We start from the raw sequence: 21,015 nt of genomic DNA, 5'->3' as shown, positions 1-21,015 counted from the left end.
GATAATTTGGAATTTGCAGTTTTGTGCTCATAAAGCATACATAGGCGGTAACATCCAATATCACTCAATACACAGTGCACAGCAATGGACTGCTGGAGGAGCCATGCACTTTATTCTAGACAAGACCAAGCAATTCCCATTACATTTACAAAATACATTATCTAAAAATATGTAGTGCTAGAACTTAGTTAATGTTCTCCCTTAATACAAAGAAATCAACAACTACTTAATTTATTCCTTGAATGAAAAATGTAGATTCTGGGTACAGGCAAGACACAATGATAAACTCTCACACGCACACACAAAAAAAGCATTCTTGGACATCACATGAAGTATCGAAGAGCAACATGAAGAATAATTGGTTACTCCAGTGATACTATTAATTCTGAAAATTAACATCTCACTTTATAATCCAGTAGATCAATCACTGTAAGCAATAACCCTTTTTCGAGCAGAGAAAGTTGTTTTCCATGAGAACTGAACATGATTAGTTAACAGTTTAAAAAAAAAATAAAAATACTTCACATTGCAAAACTAAAAGACTTGTAACTGTGGGTACTTCTTAATCCAGTTTGCAAATAGGCTAAATAACAAGGACCTTGTTTTTATGCAAGTGAAGTGCTTGCACTTCAGGTAGAACCATTCTTCCCCTTTGGCATACTTATTTTGAAGCTAGATGAAAGAGTTCACCAGTTTGATTGCTGTTTTTTTTCCTCTCTGCCCAAAGTAATTAACATTCTGAAATGGAAGCGCTGTCTTTAAGTCTGGAAATACTCTACAAATCTTTTGAAAAACAAAATTTTTTTTGAGGAACTTGAAAAGTAATAAGGTTTGATACATTCTTCCAAATTTCATCAAGCCATGATTTAGATGGGCTCTGAGTCACAGGTTATACTTCTACTTTAAAACAAACAAAACAAAACAAAAACAAACAAAAAAGCACCTGTAGAGACCCTTTTCCCCTTAACTGGGTGGTAGGCATGCTCTTTTTATCTCACAGAACTCTGCAGTGCCAAGTTCTGCTATGCAATCACGCATGGAAAAAAAAAATCTTTATTTTAAATCTTCTTCCTCATGGTGTAACTGCATGAACCTCAATCCTGGCATGACATGTTTTCTTTTACTTGTTATTAAATTTCACAGCCTTATAGGTCCTCCCCATATTCCTTCACAAACATTTCCTTTTCAAGCTGAGTGCCATAATTTACTTAGCAGATGCACTGGGCTGAGCATTGCTCTTTGTACCTTTTCTAGACAAGCAGAGGCAAAGCCCGGAGAAGGTTTGCGTTCCTTTAGACTGTTTTCTCTTTCATTTCTTATTCCAACCCCAAGAACAATACACGCCCTACGTACTCCCTTCACTACTAGTGAACATACGCTTTTGTACCAAGAAAGTCTGAAAGTAATTTATTTATAATTAGGGAAAGGGAAAATAAACACTCTTTAGAGGACCTGAAGTAGCTATGCCAATACGCCATGTATACCTATTGTACATTTTTAAAAAAATGGTCACAATACCTGTGACCTTAGGTCATAGATCAAAGTGTCCAGCCACATATGTCTTCCAGTTTCTGAATCAGTACAGGCAGTTGACCCAGACAATGAAAATGTCACCCTCAAATTAAAGAGCAACTACGCATAAATATGGTTTTTATATATATATATATATTCCTTGACCAGATTTCTCTCAGAAATGTCAGCAAATGAGGAAACTCTTTAAAATGTTATACTCAACTGACAGTACTGAAAGGCTACGCATAAAGCCAAAATACATGAACAACATCCAGCATGAAAGAACAAACTGTATGTATGGCATGAACACACAAAGCTCAGAAGACATTCAGTTTGTCTGGGTTAACCACATCAGAAGCAGAAGCTGCACCTTCTGGAAATTCGGATGCCAACACTGTGATTACTGAATTTCTTTCTCTAAGCCAGCTTATCAAGTGTGTCCCAACAATGTCCCTATTGTTACTGATGGGAGGAAAAGCTATTAACCTAACCTAGAATGAATCACATATCTAAACATTGTGATTTTCTTCGCAAGCATGTTTCTCTGGTTCCTTAAAGACCACAAGGACTTTATTTCTTTCTTTAACTGTTGTACCTCAACTGCTGTTTTGCACTTACTACCGTCCTACCACTCTTCAAAAATGGCACACATGCAAAATCATTAGTTTTGCATATATGAGAACATTATTAACTTTAAATTTCACCTAAATTAAATTTTACTTGAAATTTGATTCTAAGACTGAAGGGAATACACCAACACTTTCCTTCAGAAAATGGAGGTGTTACAAGTCCATAGCATTAACCATTAAAAAGATTTATAACCAGTTTATGGATCTTAATTAAGGATTTCACCACCACTTCTCTTTCATTTATATCAATCCTTCTGTGTAAGCCATTCAGTAGGAACTTATAACCAAAAAAAAATATATATATACATATAGAAAATTACTCTTCTCCCTTGGAAAAATACTATTATTTTCTGAATTTTCTTATTTAAAGTAAGTCTGAAGAGTTGCTTGCCAAGAGGAAATCATCATCAGGAAGACTGTTTGCAAAAGGGATTCTCTGGGTATTGCAGAATAGCCCTGATACCTACTAACGAAGCGCAGAGAACCAAGAGGGGGGAGTTGGTTGGGATTGCAGTTGGCAGTTGGTCACCAGTTGGCAGCTGGTGACCGGTCACCCATGGTGTTCCCCAGAGGTCAGTGCTGGGGATGATTTTAATATCTTTATTTTCTTTATTGATATCTTTAATATCTTTATCGATGATTTGGATGAAGGAATTGAGTGCACCCTCAGTGAGTTTGCAGGCGACACCAAGCTGAGGGAAAGTGTTGATCTGCCAGAAGGTAGGAAGACTGGGCAGAGGGAGCTGGACAGGATGGGTCGATGGGCAGAGGGCAGTAGGATGAGGTTCAACATGGCCAAATGCCGGGTCCTGCACGTGGGTCACAACAACCCCGTGCAGTGCTACAGGTGTGGGGCAGAGTGGATGGAAAGTTGTGCAGAGGGAAAGGATTTAGGGTTATTGGGTGATGCTCGCCTGAACATGAGCCAGCAGTGTGCCCAGGTGGCCAAGAAGGCCAACAGCACCCTGGCTTCTATCAGGAGTAGTGCAGCCAGCAGGAGCAGGGAGGTGATCGTCCCCCTGTACTCAGCTCTGGTGAGGCCGTGACTCAAGTGCTGTGTTCAGCTTTGGGCCCCTCACTGCAAGAAGGACATGGAGGTGTTGGAACTTGTGAGAGAAGGGATACGGAGCTGGTGAGGGCCTGGAGAACACGTCCTGTGAGGAGCAGCTGAGAGAGCTGGGGGTGTTTGGTCTGGGTAAGAGTAGGCTCAGGGGAGATCTCACTGCTCTCTGCAACTACATGGAAGGAAGGTGTGGGGAGCCGGGGCTTGGTCTCTTCTCACAGATAACTGGTGGTAGGGCTAGAGGGAATGGCCTCAAGTTGTGCCAGGGGAGGTTCAGGTTGGAAATGAAGCAACATTTCTCCTCAGAAAGAGCAGTCAGGCACTGGGACGGGTTTCCCAGGGATGTGGTGGAGTCCCTGTCTCTGGGGGTGTTCAAGGAGAGGTTGGGCGTGGTGCTTGGGGACATGGTTTGGTGGGTGACGTTGGTGGTAGGGGGGTGGTTGGAGTAGGTATCTTGGAGGTCTCTTCCAATTTTAACGATTCAGATTGTGTGCAACAATGACAAGCACGGACACTCTGAAACGACAACAACAACACCACCAACACGCCGCTCGACGTGCGCAGCCGCTCCAGCTGTGCCTCAACGCCCTCTGCGCGCGCGGCCAGCACGCGGCGGCGGCGCCCACCGCGCCTGCGCACACGGCCGGGCGGGCGGGCGGGCGGGCGGCGGAAGCCTCGGCTCTGCCCCCGCCCCGCTGCCGCCGTGCCGGAAGCCGGGCTCGCTGCGAGGCCGCGGGGCGCTTTCGCTTCCCGGCGGCAGCGCGGCGCCAGGCGGGGGAGCTCGCGGGCCAGCACCCCCCCCACACACACCCCACACACCCCCCACACTCCCCTCCGGGCGGCGCTGCTGCAGCTGCCGCCGCCATCGTCGCGGGCCGCTTTCCGCCTCTCGGCCTTCCCAACATGGCAGCGGCGGCGGGGGGCGGCCGCGGCTCCCGCAAGCCGGCTCCGTCCCGCAGCGGCAGCAACAGCAGCAGCCATAGCGGAGGAGGAGGAGGAGGAGGAGGAGGAGGCGGCGGGGAGCGCAGCGTCTTCCTCTTCGACCGGCGGCGGGAGCAGGCGGACCCGGAGGAGAAGGTGCTGAGCTGCGGCAGGGACAGCTACCGCGCCTTCCGCGCCGCCGTCTGCCAGGTGCGGGCACGGGCAAGGGGGTGGGGGGGATGTGTGTGTGGTGGGGGAGCCCTAACGGCCGCCAACGGCCCCTAACGGTCGCCAACGGTCGCGCCTCGCGGGCTGAGGGGAGATGAGGGGCGTCGGGTGCAGCTCCCCCCTCCCCCCCCCCCTCCCCTCACGGGCCCCCTGGCGGGGCGCTGAGGGAGGGCGGCGGCGGCGGCGGCCCCGCAGCTCCCCCGTGTGGGGAGGGAGCGGCCGGCCCTGTGCTGTCCAAGGTGTTTGCCGGGAGGTGGAGCCGGGCCTCCGGAGCCCTGCTCTGCCCCCTCGGCGCCTCTCGCTTTCGGTGGCGGCCCGCCGAGGCTTCCGGGCGCTCTCAGGTGGAAGTTTCGTGCCGCTTAGTTTGCTACTTCAAAACAGCGACCCCTTCTTTTCTGTCACTTGCTGTCTGCTCGCTTGTGGAGAGCACGAACTCATCAACCGCCTTTATCTCTTTATCTTATATCCTTTAACTCGTGGTGCGCATCGTAAGCTTTGCACGAATTCACTCTCACCAAACATTCGCTTTTGGTTCCTTTGCCCAGTTGAATTTCCACGCCGTTCTCCAGGCTGTGTGTTTTTGCAGAGCGTTGCTTGCTTTGCCCTCCGTCTGGACAGTGTTCACGGTGATACTTTCGTTCTGGGATGGGTGTTTTGAGTTACCAGGGTGGGCAGGAGTGCCTCTCACACACGCCTGCCTCTCCCTTGCACAGCTCTCTCCTGTCAGTGTTCAGGATGGCACATTACCGAGCTGCCTTGCTTTGCTGCTTCTCATCTCTGCAGCGTGCTCCAGCAACTTCTGTTTCCATGCCTCTTCCGTGTCTGGTGGTTCACAGGTTTGGGCCTATTTAAAGGTTTATTTAGCAATAAACCATCAACATGTGCCATCCTGGGTTTTCTGATCTCAAAACCATGTTGATATCAGGGCTTTCCTGCCACAAGGCAGACCACTCGAACACAGCACTTGAGAAGTTCGGCTCTGCAAAGCAGAATTTGATGTTTTTGGATTTGGTGGCACTTAAAGTGGAATTTTCAAGTAGAAGTTCTTAGCATGTCAACACCCAAAACATTCTCACCACTCCTGGTAGAGTTAAGTCGTGTTTTGAGGTGTTAAGTCTTGTTTTGAGGTGTTAAGTCTTGTTTTGAGGTGTGAAGTCTTTAGGATAATAGAGTCCATGCTGTTAAAAACCTGTGCAGCAAGAACCTTGAATGATCATTCCCTCAGGGAAAGGGCATCTGTAATAATGTGTTGTCTGCGAATTCAGCCAGAGATGCCTCCATCACAGCTCATTTCAGCGAGGTCACACTTTACAGCTCAGAGCTTTCATTATCTTGTGGAACGTCTGATTCTGAATGCATGTCAGTTTCTCAAGGTAGATTGTTTGACATGTCCAGTAAATACTGGTACAGCAAAAACTGTCGGGCTTGGTGGGTTTGGGAAGTTTGGCGTCTGGTGTGTGGCACGCTGACAGTGTAGACGTTTTCTTGTTGGGCTTTTGGAAGAGTGTTCTGGCATCTCAGTTTTTGCCTCTGGCAGTTTTGCACACTGCAGTTCACCAAGCATCATCCTGCAAAAGGCAGAATTCCTGGCATCCCAAAAGTTGGAACTAACTACTTTCAGGAGAAAGATGATGAATGGATTCACGGGATCGAGACAGACTTTCCCCGCTTTATAGTGCTGAAAACCTTTCAGGGAAGTGATGAAAGTTCAGGGGGAAAAAAAAAATAATCTTTTTGATAAGCAAGCTTTGAATTGTTTAGATAAGATGAAGCGGAATGTCATCTTCACTTTTCTCCAATTAAAGCTATTAGAGACCATCTCAGTGAAAGATGAGGCAAACACAGTGTATCTAACAGCGTTTATTTCCACAGTTATCCTGTCTGGTGGCTCAGCCTCAGTACATGCTTGGCTTTAGATCTACTTTCATTGGCAGTTTGTCACACGACTGAATTATTCTGCTGTCACAGCTGGGGTGGGCATGCATTTTTCTGTATGCCAGCTGGCTGTAAGGATGGCAGTGTCTGGCAAAGGTGCTGGGTATGTGTTCAGCTGTTGGAACTGTTTTTGCTCTGAGCATCATCTTATGGCAGGAGAGTTACTTCAGATATTCCTGAACACATAAGAGTTAAAGGAGGATGTGTATCTTGGAAAATAATGTTTAAAGCTGATTGCAAGCTGAGAATATCTGAGTACTTGAAGGCATGGTCTCAAGCTGCTGCTTCTTGAGACTTATACTTTAATCTTTTTACAGCAGAGCTAGGGAAGTGACTGTCCCTCTGTACTGAGCTCTGGTGAGGCCGCACCTCGAGTACTGTGTTCAGTTTTGGGCCCCTCACTATGAGGTGCTGGAGTGTGTCCAAAGACTGCCAATGAAGTTGGTGAGGGGTCTAGAGAATAAGTCTTAGAAGGAGTGGCAGAGGGAGCTGGGGCTGCTTAGCCTGGAGGAAGAGAGGCTCAGGGGTAACAATATCCTCCTCAACAATTACTTCAAAGGAGGGTATAGGGAGGTGAGGATTGGGCTCTTCTCCCAAGCACCAAGTGATAAGATAAGGAAATGGCCTTAAGTTGCACAAGGGCAGGTTTAGGTTGGGTATTAGGAGGGGTTTCTTCACTGAAAAGGTTGCAGAGTATTGGAACAGGCTACCAAGAGAAGTGGGTGAGTCACCATCCCTGAAAGGTCTTCAGAAAACGTGTAGATGTGGAGCTTAGTGTCGTGGTTTAATGGGGGGCTTGGTGGTGCTAGGTTCAAGGTTGGACCAGATGATGTTAGAGGACTTTTCCAACCAAAATGGTTCTATGATTTCTTATGCTGACATAAGGTAAGTGCATTCCTGTTGGTGTAAAAAATTGAGAGAGTTGAGACAGGTGGTTCAGCAAGTGAGACTTGGGTTTAGGAGCTGATTCATTTCCTCTGTTCTCTTTTTTTATTATTATTATTAAGATGTTTGTATTTCTGTTTTGAAACTTCTGTTTGTTTTGGTTTTGAAGTAGATACTTGTCACCTAAGGACTTTTGAAACTGTCCCCTAACAGCATGGGTGACAGCGTGGTTAGATGTGGCATTATATGGTTATAAATTAGCCTTTCCTTTCTGGGGAGGAGAGGAGGGAGATCATAAAACTATATATAAAAGAGGTTGGAGTGTATCTAGTCTTCATTATTCTTGCTTGCAGTGATCCTAAAGCAGTATCCTCTTAACTGAAAATGATCTGTTAGTTTGATTCTTCCATTTATGCACTGTAGAGCATAGGTGGAGCATTCATGTAACTTCAGTCCCCAGAACCATGAAGTTTTGAGATGAATAAGTGAAATAAATAGGGATTTTTATCTCTTTGTGGGAGTGAAATTGCTTGCACACCTTTCAATCTTTTATCAGGTCTATGGCACTGTTTGCTCTGATGTTTAGAGTTTAATTGGAAGGTGATTGCTTGCAGTGAGGGGAATGGAGATAAGCAGCTAATCCCAAATTCCATCCGTGGCTTAAGTTGCCAAGTACGCAGTGAAGTTGGAACACCTCAGTTTGATGCTGAACTAGTAGGAATCCTTCCAGGTGCTTGTAGAGGGCACGCTGCTTTTTAAGCAGAAAGATCCCTGTGTTGAAAACTGCAGAGAAGTGTTGTAACACGTAAAGGGGTATTTGAAATGAGTCTGAAGGGTGCCTTTGATACTGAATTCAGTGTTACTACATAATTATAAAATGGACTCATTTAATTTTGACACTTGTCATCATTGTGGCCACATGGTTTGAAGAAAAGTATGTGTGTACAGAGAGTAAAGATTTGTAATTTAAGTATATGCTTGAAATTTCAAACATACTTATAAGCCAAAAATATTTTACTTTAAATGTTTTGTTGAGCTTTCCGTTGTATCTTTCCCATTGAGTCCTTTCATTCTACCAACTGCTTAAAAAGATTCTTTTTCCAGTCCTCCATAATAAATTCCAGTGCATCGCTATGCTGAGGCAAAAAAAGGTGTTCATTGAAAGGGAGTAATGAGAGAAAAACACAGCTGTGGTAGGAACTCAAGAAATAAGTGTAATATTTTTTTTTTGTATTTGCTTGCCAATGCCTAATAAGTAACGTTTAATGACATTACTTGTGATCAATGAACAAGTATTAGCACCTTAAGCTGTTTATCACCAGAGGGTAACTCTTAAATCCTTTTAAGAACTCAATGCAAGTACTTCCATTCTGAATAATGAAATCAATCCATCTTGCAATGATTATATTTTTGTATTAGAAAACCTATATTCGGTCACTCACTTTTCAAGATTACATGATCAGGAACTAAAATAGATAATGTTAAAACATGCCATACATACACAAAATGTAGGGCACATGTAAGATCCAACAATATTGAGATTTTTTTTCCCAAACCTGCCATACTGTTTTTCAGGCTTCACTGAAATGCTTGTGTGTAGCACCTTTGCTTTTGTTACTGACATTTCAGAAGGAAGAGGATACAGTTTGCATACCTCTGTGCGCTTGCAGTGCTATTTAATAATGTAATACCAATTATTACATGTATTTGTAAGGCTACATGGTTTTTAAGTTCACGCTCAAATTTGAACAGTGGTGATACTCAGATGCATGGTGTCTGCATTCCTTGAGCATGAGCTATCCAGGGGCAACTTCCTGGATGTCACAAAGTATTTTGCTTCTGAAGAGTGGCTTCTGAATCCTTGTTACTTTTATCAAGTGATGCCATACAATACAGTTTCATGGTGGAAGCTGCATGGAGTTGATGTTAACTTTGGCAGATAACTTTGTTATTTGTGCTTGTGAATTTTTGGTGAGAGTTACTATAAATGCGCAGGCTTTGAACAAGTCTGCTAATGGCAGCATGTTTCTTGTATAAGTTATAGGGTCCTCATCTTTCAGCGTAAGCCTTGCAAGACTGTGTAGGTTAACTCGCTGTTCTGGAAAAGATTTCTTAGATCTCCATATGTAGCTTCTTTAGAGAGCTTCTGTCATGCAGCTACCTTCTGTTTGTTTGTTTGTTTTTTTTTTTGTTTTGTTTTGTTTTTGTTTTGTTTTTTTGTCTTTTTCTGCTATAGTTGTGATACTGTTTTCATGTGGTATCTTCAAGTAAAGCATCTTTTATTACTGATTTTTGTTCTACGTAGTGATGTTCTTAATGTTTCTGTTGAAGTATCTTTTTGTAAATACCTACATCAGTAGCCTCTGAAAGTAGAGAAACCCACAAGCACTACAGAGAGGGCAAGGCACTTCATGTTCTGCTCTTTTATCTTGTGCAATTTGCTCTTTAGGCTGAAGTGTTTGTCAATAAAGAATGTTTCAGAACGCTAATGCTCAGTGCTCTGTTTTGTAAGTAGGCTGTCTGTAGTGACCATCTGCCCAGGGGCTACTGAGTAATCCTGTATTTCTGTCATGTACAACTCTGAGCTCTGAGAAATGCTTACAGATAACTTCTGTTTTGAATGCAAGTCCTTTTCTAGAGACCTTTGGAACCTTTTTCTGTTGATATACAAAGATGTTTTATGTTTCTGTGATAACATTAATTACATCCAAATGAGCTTGCTCTGCTCATTTGCTCTGCTACCATGACTGCTTGGTATTAGGTCCTTGCTACCAGATCCTCAGCAGTTCATCATCATCTTTAGAGACCGACTGGATGACCCAACAGCAGACTGGAAAAGTTTATCTGATTAATGCACTTAGTAGCTGTTGTATGCAGTTGTTCTCAGTTACTTCCAGCAAGACATTAGTCTCCATTCAATATGTTTAATCTTATTTATTTGCTATCTTGTATGAATGACCTTAATATTATTCAGTTATATGAATAATGGAGAGATGTGATATAAAGATCCAGTAAGCGCAACTGAAAAACAGTTCTTGGTTTGAAAATCTGTGATTTTAGAATACATTTTTTCCCTTAAATGTGTTTTGTAGTTTCTTTCCTTTGCTGATCTAACAGATTTCTTTCCATTTGGACTGATAAGTCTTCTTAATGGTGCATAAAGCAGGATAGCTGACTGCTAAGTGTCCGTCTTTCAGGTGATAAGTTGGCAGGTAGCACCGAACATTCAGCCAATTCAGCCAACCTGCAACTTTGCATGCAATTACAAGCTCACAGAGCTTGGATGTGGCGTTTAGGCTTTTGTTTTATTTTAAAAATTCCTGAACAAGTTGCAGCAAAAAAACTCCTGCATCAATGTGAAATACTCAAAGTAAAGCCGTGTTTACTTATATTATGTAGCTGAGATATGTAGGTATATTCTGAGAAAATTAGTAGCTATAAAGGACAGCACTGAAAATGCCCATGCTGAGTTTTGGTGCAATTAACTGAAGCAGTTCAGGTTCCCATTAAGAGGTTTGCACCTCCAGTCTGATCCTGGTAGCCAGAAAATTATTTCTGGGCTAGTTGCCGTTTTATGGAAGATGACTGCATGGCTGGTAAGTCTGTGTTATCTCTGGCTACATCGCTAAGCTGCGAGGCCATCGTTCCCCAGGAAGTTGCAGAGAGCCACGGGGCCATGCTGTGTTTAATGCTCCCCAAAATGCACTTTGCTCTCTGGGCTGCCAGGGCACGCTGCTGGCTCATGCTGAGCTGCTGCCACCAGCACCCCCAGGCCCCTTTTTGCAGAGCTGCTCTCTAGTGAGTCAGTGAGAATGTTCCCTTCCTTCAGTTTGCAAAGTTGACCCCGTCAATGATTATTTTATACTTTGCAGTGTTAGGTAAAATACCAGAGGACCACTAGAAGCAGACCGGTGATTCTTAACCTACAGTGTGTTATTTCTTCTTCATTTAACACTTAAGTCCATCCGTGTTGTTCCAAGCCATGGTGATATGCACACAAAGTTGGACATTTGGTTGTTGAACATCTTTTCCAAAGCAAATGGTAAATCTAGAGGCAAAATCTGTTGACTTCATGTTAAGTGTTGCCGTTGGCTTAGCAGCCAAGTAAGACTCACAGTGCATGTTCAGATCAAACAGGAAAATTTGCTTTGGGTGCCTGTGTGATTATATACAAGGGAATAAAAATGAAAGTGAAACCTGATTAAAGGAGTTTTAGCTGCTGATAAGGTGTCTGCAATCTGTGAGCTTCTGTTTTTTGTTAGCTTCTGAGGTTTTTTTTTGAGTGTGTTTTTAGTATATAAAGAAAGTCATCAATCACAGGTTAAATTGAACCTTGATTCTTGATTGAGATTTAAGAGTTAGGAAGATCACAGTTCATTGACACTTGAGATATATACACACACGCATACATATACTCATCTTAGCTATAAACTGCTCTGCTGAAAGCTTCTCGGATGTCTGGCATTCTTCATCTGGCTGTTTCAAACTCTTACCTTCTAGCCTGATATTCATCTCATGTCGTACACGTCCACCAACAAACTGAGAGCCATTAACTCTATTTACCATGAAACACAGGCAGCGCTTCAGGCTGAGCCTTCAGTTTATAAAGAATATGTTTCTTTTGTTAGAGTAAAGACAGCTTTTTTGCTTATGTACCATTTCATAGGTGCAGTACCTGGCTTCTTGAGCTAGGCAAAACAGGCTCAGCGCAGGAAATTTTTCTTAGTTTAACTTATTTCCAATTAACAGAAACCTTTGATTGTACTTTGCTGAAGGGCGATCAAACAAACATGTAGGGAAACACCTTTCCTCCCCCTTCGCCAAGCTCACTTTCTGCCCTATATTTCCGTTCCCTGATTCCCAGCATAAACTTTGCTTGTCAGCTCCTTTCGTGAGGCATGAGATAGAGCCTTGTGCTTAAGGGTTTCTCTGTGCCACTCCTCCGAGCTCCTTACTGGTTTTCTTCTGCTCTGGCACAAGCCACAGACCTGTGGGGGCGGGAGGGTAGACAGGAAACTCCCTGCTCTGACATAGCTCCTCCACAGGCCACTGCACTTTTCAGGTTATTGCTGCTCTGGCTTGGTGCACCTCCTTTCAACATTGTCTGTAGCACCCACTGGTGATGTCTCCTGCTCTATGTCTCCTCTGTTGCTTCTCATGTGTCTTCTCCATGTCTTCCCCATTAAGTTTGAGCAGAAGCATCATCTACTCCTCCAAGTGGTTGAAATTTTGGTGTGCGGTGGGTTGTCCTCATTGGTTTCATCTGGCAGTCACTCAGGGCAGTTCATGGCCTTCTCCCTCACTGGTCACTCCCCATGGCCCTCTGGGAACAAAACCCTGCAAAACACAGGCCGTGCTCCTCTAAGTGTAATTATTGTCTGTGACTCAGCTAACAATGTAAATGGCTCTTAAGAGTACAAAGAAAACAAGCTGTAGTTGTTTTCCTAGCCTATTCAGAGTCTGGTTCATTGCCATCTTCTGTGCTTTTTATTTTTCTTCTGTCTCTTTTTTATGGATGTGGCTGTGCATCTCTGTAACACTGCCATTTTTACATTTGCATGTAGTGATCCTACGTAACCAATCATGTAGGAGCCCTTGTCTTTTCACAATGCATCCGTTTTCATAGAGAACATACATTCATTTTTTTTCTCTTAGATTGTTAATTTGCAGTTTGTCTTGGTCTTTCCCAAATTATTTATTTTTTCTTTGTATCAAAAAAAAAAAACACAACATTTTCCATACCTCTTTTCACATAGCATCCAAGCACATTTTTGCTGTGAATGCACAGGGACACCTCTGAGTGTAGTAATGGTGTTGTACTCTTCAAGATGTTGTTGATGGAATCACAGAATAGTTGAGGTTGGCTGGGACCTCTGGAGGTCACCCGGTCCAGCCTCTGCTCAAGCAGGGCCACCCAAAGCGGGTTGTGTGGGATGCGTCCAGGTGGTGTTTAGATATCTCCAAGGAGGGAAATGTGAACCACACCTGGGCAAACTGCACCAGTGCTTAGGCACCCTCGCAGTGGGAAATGTGTTGCCTGATGTTCAGAAGAAACCTAAAGTGCTTCAGTTTGTGCCCATTGCCTCTTGTACTGATGCTGTGCACCACTGAAAATAGCCAGGCTCTGTCCTCTTCGCTCCCTCCTGACCCAGTGAAAACTCAGTAACCAAAGTTAGTAAGCAGCTCTTATTTATTATGGTGCTGGGTGTGTGTGGGATAGCTCTGCCTAACACACACACCAAGGATGACAGGCAGTGCGCTTACATTAGCGGGATAAATACGTATTCATTTCATTTCCATCTCTTGCATATTCATCAAGTCTCCAAAGACTCATTAACATAGGTTCCCTTCCCTATTCGCATGCATACTGGAGTCCTTGGGTGGTCATTGGACATACTCTGGTGGTCTTTTGATGAAGGCCAGAAGTCTTCCTCGCTGCTAAGCTTCTGATATTTCCTTTCTTTGACAGACTTCAGCAGTCAAGCCAGTTCTTCCTGGTTCCATTATTCATATACTCCTTTACTCCCTTGTCTTTGGGGTCGTTAATGTACAATGTGCTAGCTAAGACCTACAGAATCAACATCCTTTATCTTGTTCCCTGTCTCACTCCCTCCGGGTATTTATAGATGTTGATAAGAACCCCCCAGGCCTCCTCTTTTCCAGTCTCAGCTCTCTCAGCCTCTACCCACAGGAGGAATGCTCCAGCCCCTTCATCATTGTCACAGTCCTTCACTGGTCTCTCTCCAGTGTGTCCATGTCTCTTCTGTACTGGGCAGCCCAGAAATGGACCCAGCACTCCACGTGTGGCCTCACCAGCAGATAGCAGAGGGGAAGGATCACCTCACTCAGCCTGTTGGCAGTGCTCTGCCTGATGCAGCCCAGGGCACTGTTAGCTACCTTAGCTGTGAGGGCACAGTGCTGGCTCGTGTTAAATGTGGTGTACAACAACATAAATACTTTAGACAAAAAGCTAGATTATGGTTGTGCATCTGGAAAATTTGTAGAAGAATAATCAAATGTATAATCTGAACGTGCGTTAGGTTGTCATATGAACCTTCTGAAGTCAAGAATTAGGTGCATTATTTGTGCTTATTTGAAAAAAGACATAATGCCAGGCTGAAAAGGGCTTAGCAGTGAGATCTGAACTTGATAGCGAGTCATCAAAAGATAAAATCTCTCTTACATGCTGGAGTCGTACTGAAAGATGAAACATGACAGAACACCAGCTGACAGAATCAACTGTTGAAGTAAATTACCCAGAAAGTTAATCTTTTTTCCAGGAATGACCAGCTCATCCTGCTGGAGGCTGCATCCACATAATGGGACACCAATTGAGCTCCCTCACTGCTACCAGAACCCTGGGCAGAGATAGGGAGAACTGAGATTATCAGTTGGAGGGAAGGAGGAAGCAAGTGAAGCTGTCAAACGGAACTTTGATAAGTTGGCCACAGTTTACAAAGCCTCTTACATTGCTATGTGGGTAACAACAACAGGTTGTCTGCAGTTAAGACCACTGAACTTGATCTGTGAACCTGTCTAGTAATTTATCTCCAAAGGACAACCAGAGTTACGCAGAAAGGAGCTGCCTCCAGTACATGGAGTAACGCTGGGCTCACCCAGGAAATGCAGGTGTGGAGCTGCCTACGAGCCTGCAGTTACATCAGCTTCATTGAGATCCAGTCGTGCAGTGAGTGAGAGCACAGAAAGGAGAAGGCTGCCCCTACTCAGACAGCAGGCTCGTGTCTTGTGCAAGGACTACCTCGTCCTGCTTTCTTACACTTCAAATAAATCTTGGACTCTTCACAAGGTTTTGAAAGTAGAAGAAAATTTGGGGGGGAGGGGGTGTAGAGAAAACAGGGAAGTTGTTTTTATATCTGGAAGGAAAATATGCTAATCTGTGCTCTCAGATTCAAAACTCTCCAGTCCAGTTATTCACTGTTAACCTCCAAGAGCATGGTAGGATGTTAGTATTTTTAAATGCTTATTTCATAGAATCAGTAAGATTAAAAGAAAAAAGCCCTCCAAGATCATCTGGTCCAACCATCCCCCTACCACCAATGTCACCCACTAAACCATGTCCCTAAGCCAACCTTTCCTTGACCACTCCCAGGGATGGTGACTCCACCACCTCCCTGGGCAACCCGTCCCAACGCCTGACTGCTCTTTTTGAGGAGAAATGGCTCCTCATGTCCAACCTGAACCTCCCCTGGCACAACGGGAGACCATTCACTCTAGACCTACCACTGGTTATCTGTGAGAAGAGGCCGACCCCCAGTTCCCCACACCTTCCTTTCAGGTATCTGTAGAGAGCAATGAGGTCTCCTGAGCCTCTTCTTCCCCAGACTGAACATCCCCAGTTCCCTTAACCACTCCTCACAGGACTTGTGTTCCAGGCCCTTCACCAGCTTCGTAGCCCTTCTCTGGACACACTCTGGCGCCTCCATGTCCTTCTTGCAGTGAGGGGCCCAAAGCTGAAACCAGCACTCGAGGTTTGGCCTCACCAGAGCTGAGTACAGGGGGACAATCACCTCCCTGCTCCTGCTGGCTGCACTGTTCCTGATAAAAGCCAGGATGCCATTGGCCTTCTTGGCCACCTGGGCACACTGCTGGCAAGCATCACCCTACACCCCCAGATCCTTTCCCTTTGCACAGCTTTCCAGCCATTCTGCCCCATGCCTGTAGTGCTGCATGGGGTTGCTGTGGCCAAAGTGCAGGACCAGCACTTGGCCATGTTGAACCTCACCCCATTGGCCTCTGCCCATCTTTTCCTTGTTCTGAGTGTTACTTTCCTGCACAGCTTTGCCATATGGAAATCGGTGCAGTGTGAGAGGTTAAGTTGAAGTGACTTTTACATAACAGTTAAAAGTCTAGAGTAATTATTATATTTTTGAGTCTGAACATCAATCACTTCATGTCATGTCCATTTGTTTCATTTGTACCAAGTGCTATGAGAAATCTAATAATTTGTTGTTGCGGTATTTTGCTAATGGATGCCAGCTGTATCTTTAACGTGGTAGCAACCAAGGTGAAAGTAATTGGAAGATAAGAAGCAGACTTCTCTGACAAAACCTTAAATGGTGGTTTAAAAATATTTTTGAGAGTTTTAGCACTAGGTATAGAAAGAAAGAGATATGGGAAATGATCAGAGCAGGTTGCTACATGTAGTGCAAGAGCTTCAGGGAGAGGTCTGGCTAAGACTGGACCTGTTGGAATCGTGACCGCAGGCTTAAAAGGGTTGATGGAGTTAAACATGACCAGAGTTGGCTTTCACCAGACCTGGAGTCTCAAAGATTTGGAGAGGCAGTAAAAAAAAAAAAATACAGATACCTGATACGTTATTTTCAGAAAGAGATATTAATGTTGGTTGCCAGGGTGCAGAGATCAGGGTGTGTAGAGACATGTACGTAGAGGCATGTAGAGAGCAGGATAGAAAGTCCAGAGCTGCAGAAGCATTCAGAAGTTGGAAAGAGCAGGGGGCAAATGATTTAGGTTTCAAAGAATATACTCGAGTGTTTTAATGATAAAGAATTTTCTAAAAGCAACCTTAATATTCCATGTATGATACATGTATAATTGGAAAACAAGTATTTCAGCATGTTTGGTTTAATGCCTTCAAGCATAATTAAATATCGGTCACCTAGTTCATTACTGTTCAAGTTGTGCAGTCTGAGGTAGAACTGTTAGTCTCGTTATTCAGCCTCCGAGGTGAGTACCTGTAAGACAGTTCCTCCTTCTTAAATTCCTGTTCCCTACAATGTTATTTTAAGAAGGCAAATCACTTCAGCTAAGTTGAGAAAGCAAACAAAGTTAAGTCCTGGAATTAGTTTTTTCTACTTGTGGGAGAAATACCTAGTTGCTTTTTAGTAATTTGTGGCAAAGTGAATAGAAAGAGCACTGTTTTTTTTTTGTTTTTTTTTTCCTCCATTTATCAGAACACTTGATGGAGTAGTTTCTTATCGTAACTAAATGACCTCTAATTTTGTAGGCGTTTGGCATAGCTTCTGATGAAAACTTTGTTATCACCACAACAAACAGGAAAGAAATTACAGAAGACAACTTCAGTAAGTATCTTAGAAGGCAAAATAAATACAGCTGTCTCTTATATTGACTGTAAAGATCACATGATACTTTTTTTTTTTTTTAACACTATTACATGCAGCAATTAACTGGAAATAAAAATTCTGTAAGTTTGTCAAGATTTGTTACAACATTGAGTTTCACAAAATTGAAAAGTTTTTAACAACTGATAGTATGTTTACAACTATAAAAGATATTTTTTTGTACTTCCATCACAAATCTGTAAATAATAGGAAAAATGGCTCATAAATAGCTCCTACCAGAGAATTATTATTATTACATTATTAAGCTTGGAAATGTGGAAAGATTTTAAATTAGGTGTTGTGCCAGGAGGCTGGGTAGTCATAGCCTAAGCAAATACAGAGAATACTTGAGGCTAAACATGTACTGTTTCTTAGAAGCTGATGAGTGCAGTGAACGCTCTTCAGTATACTTTATATTTCATCTTTATTGCAGGTGATCTTGTTCAGGATGGAGTTACTTTATATCTACTACAGTCAGTTGATCAAATGCTACTTACAGCAACAAAGGAGCGAATTGACTTCCTGCCCCACTATGATACACTTGTCAAAAGTGGAATGTATGAATATTATGCCAGTGAAGGGCAAAATCCTTTGCGTAAGTATTTGACAAAATAATCTTACATAAATTGTTTATATGAATGTAATGGTTATGAATAATGTAACTTGTAGTTGCAGCTGGCAGAAAATACAGTTTCAGTAGCTGTAAAAGGAAACTTAATTATGGTGTTTAAACAAATGGTTCTTTGAAACATGACTTTGTCTGGATTCTTTCATGGCCATTTTTACAGAAATACCTTCCCAAATATATGTGTAAGAAGTTTGAGTATTTTAGACATGAGTCTTGATGATGATCTTGCACATGCCATTACGACAGATCATCATTTTTATTATCAGTATTTTGTCTGTTGTACTTAAAATAGATTTGTGTTTGAATCTGATGACCATTTTTAATATGAGCTACCACAGTCTTTTGCCTGGTGTTCTGTCTGTAGTTCTACAAAACTTAATGCTTGCTCTCATTGGTAAAATTTACTTCAAATTTGGGGGGAGGAGTGGGAGAGAGAGATGCTTTAGTTTTTATCTAACTCATATTTTAAATGCATAACTAGCATTTTGTATTATTTTATTGAAAAAAAATATTCATGGTTTCTCTGAAAAAGATATCTGGAGTTACGACTGCTTTTTAAGTATGTACGTTTTAGGTACAACACTCTAAAAACTGTCTGGAAAAATGCAAACATCAAGACGCAAACATTAAACCATTCCCGCAGATTTTTGATTCCAAAAAAAAAAACTCATCAGTGTCTGTAAATAGCAATTGCATTGTTTAAAGTAACATTCTCTTTTTGCCCCCTCACTCTTTTCCTGTTCTTCATTCACTGGTCCCCTTCCCTGCTCACGAAAAGACACTGTTTTGGTTCAGTGCCTTCCTAGTTCTTGGTTTTGTTCCCACCAGCAGCTATTATCAGAGATCTGAGAAGTAATATGAGAACAGAAAGGCAGAGATGCAAAAAATGTAATTCGGGCACTTTTGAGTTCATGCCTGTAAACTTTTATTTTCCATAAATACGTCCAGTTACCTTTTGAACCATGTAAATTTTTAGCATTTGTAATAGTTTGTAGTTTTGAGCCCCCAGCTTAATTGCATGTGATGTGAAGTGTTAACTACTTCAATCTATACAAAGAGATGTGACTTTTTTTCATTGTTAAACTCTACTTTGTCTGCCAGGGGAGAGACCATAAAGCATCAATTCTTGTTCACATTTTCTATACCAATTATGGATCACAGGAGCTCTTTTTTCTAGGCATGCACGTTCTGTTCTACTTAATTAAGGTTCTTGTTTGTACTTTTTTAAACAAAATAAAACCCAGGTACAACAGTACAAAGTAGCCTGAGCATTTCTTGTCTGTGTATAACTTCTCAAACTGAACTTGATGCTTCTGCCCTTAAGGTTAAGCTCAAGGCTTTTGTAAAAGTAGACTACTACTTCATTTCTTCATGACACCAAATTGATGGTTGAAACTGATGATGTTGAAAATTACAGTCTGTATATGGTAATCATTACCTGCAGTAGCCATCCAAGGGTTTTTCAAGGAAATGTTGGGAAGTCTTGGAGATGTGTAACTGTTTCGTGGTATCCTAGAGTAATTTAAGTCAGAAAGGTTCTCTAGGGGTCGTATCATCACCCCTGCTCAAAGCAGAGTTAATTAGATGAGGTGTCTGGACAAGCCCACTGAAGATTTGAATGTTTCTATGAGAGACATTCACAACCTGTTCAGGCAGCATGTTCTAATGCATTCCCATTGCCATGATTATATTATATATATATATATATAAAATATATATGTGTGTGTGTGTGTCCACGTCTAGTGAATTTTCCATGTTCCAGCTTTTGTCCATTGTTTCCTGTTCTGTCACTGTACAGCTCTGAGAAGAGTTTGGCTTCATCTCTGTACCCTCCTAACACAAAAAGAACAATAAGGTCTCCCTTACCCTTCTTCTAAGTCTGAATGATCTCAGTTCCCTCAGCCTCTACTTGTATGTCCTGTGCTCAAGCCCTCTTATCATCTGGAGGTCTCTTCTGGACTCAATTCAGTATTTTAGTGTCTTTCAGAGAAGACCTGAAATTCAGTCTGACAAGTACTGAACAGAGAGGAAGCATCACTTCCCTTAATGGGCTGGCTTACAGTGGTTGATATAGCTCTGCGTGCTGTCGGCATTCTTTTAGCCACAGGAGCACACTGTTGACTTATATTCAACATGATGCCAATCCGGATACTTTCCTGTAAAGCTGCTTTAGAGCAAGTGTGCTTCCCAGTGTGTACTGCTGCATGGGCTTAACGTATCCCTAGTGCAGGACTTCGGATTTGCCTTTGTTGAACTTCTTGAGATTTCCATCAAGGTCCTTCTGCACTGTAGCCCTGCCTTCCATTATATTCACTTCCCCAAATTTGGTTTTGGCCGTGAACTAACTTACTGAGAGCACAGAGACTGTGTTACTGACCCTATTTTTGTTTCCTGTGGGACAGCACTAGTAACTGGCTGCTGGTTGGAACTTTGTGCTGCTAATTGCAGCCTTCTGAGTTTGTTGGCCCAGCCAATTTTTAACTCACCTATTATGTTCATCTGTCTAGCAATTTGTCTATAAGATTAGTGTGAGACACCACATCAGAGACCATGCTAAAGTCAAGCTATATATAACATCACTGCTTTTCCCTTGTCCACAGAGCCAGTCATCTCATAGCAGGCAATCAGGTTGGTTGGGCATGATTCATCTTTGGTAAAGCTACTCCGGCTGTTTCTGTGTCACTTTTCACGTGCCTGGAAATGTCTTCTGCAAGGACCTGTGATATTTTTGTAGTGACAGGTCAGGGATGTAGCTCCCTACATCCTTCCTGCCTTTCATGAAGAAGATATTTGCTTTTCTGCTGTCACCACTAAACAGTCACCAAAGATGGTAGAGAGTGGCCTTGCAATGGCATCAGACAGCTTCCGTAGTGTCCTTTGCATGCATGGGCTTATGTGAGCTCCCCGTGTCTTCGTGTATTAGGGGAGATGATTTTTTCCCCACACATTCTGCTAGTAACTTTTAGCATCTGGTAGAGCTCGGGGCAAACCTTGCAAGTGAAGATCAAGGGATGAGGGTGGGGCAGGAAAGCATATTAAGTACCTCAGCCCTTTCAGTGCCTGTTGTCCTTGGTTCTCCTGCCACATAGATCCGCAGATCCATGCTTACTGCAG

The 21,015-nt window shown here is 43.0% G+C and overlaps 1 protein-coding gene across 1 annotated transcript in view; it reads left to right on the top strand.

The window, feature by feature from the left end:
- Positions 1-2,932: 2,932 nt before the first annotated feature.
- SMCHD1 (structural maintenance of chromosomes flexible hinge domain containing 1) overlaps positions 2,933-21,015 on the top strand; it is an 80,451-nt gene continuing 62,368 nt past the window's right edge. The window contains exons 1-4 of the mRNA XM_032181121.1: positions 2,933-3,044; positions 4,208-4,335; positions 17,159-17,234; positions 17,707-17,868. Of these exons, the coding sequence (XP_032037012.1) occupies positions 2,933-3,044; positions 4,208-4,335; positions 17,159-17,234; positions 17,707-17,868 (478 nt within the window). The remainder of the gene's footprint in view (positions 3,045-4,207; positions 4,336-17,158; positions 17,235-17,706; positions 17,869-21,015) is intronic.

Source organism: Aythya fuligula, chromosome 2, assembly GCF_009819795.1.
Source record: "Aythya fuligula isolate bAytFul2 chromosome 2, bAytFul2.pri, whole genome shotgun sequence".
Classification (NCBI taxonomy): Eukaryota; Metazoa; Chordata; class Aves; order Anseriformes; family Anatidae; genus Aythya; species Aythya fuligula.
Note: the sequence above shows the minus strand (reverse complement) of the source record. Positions and strands in the feature narration are given on the sequence as shown.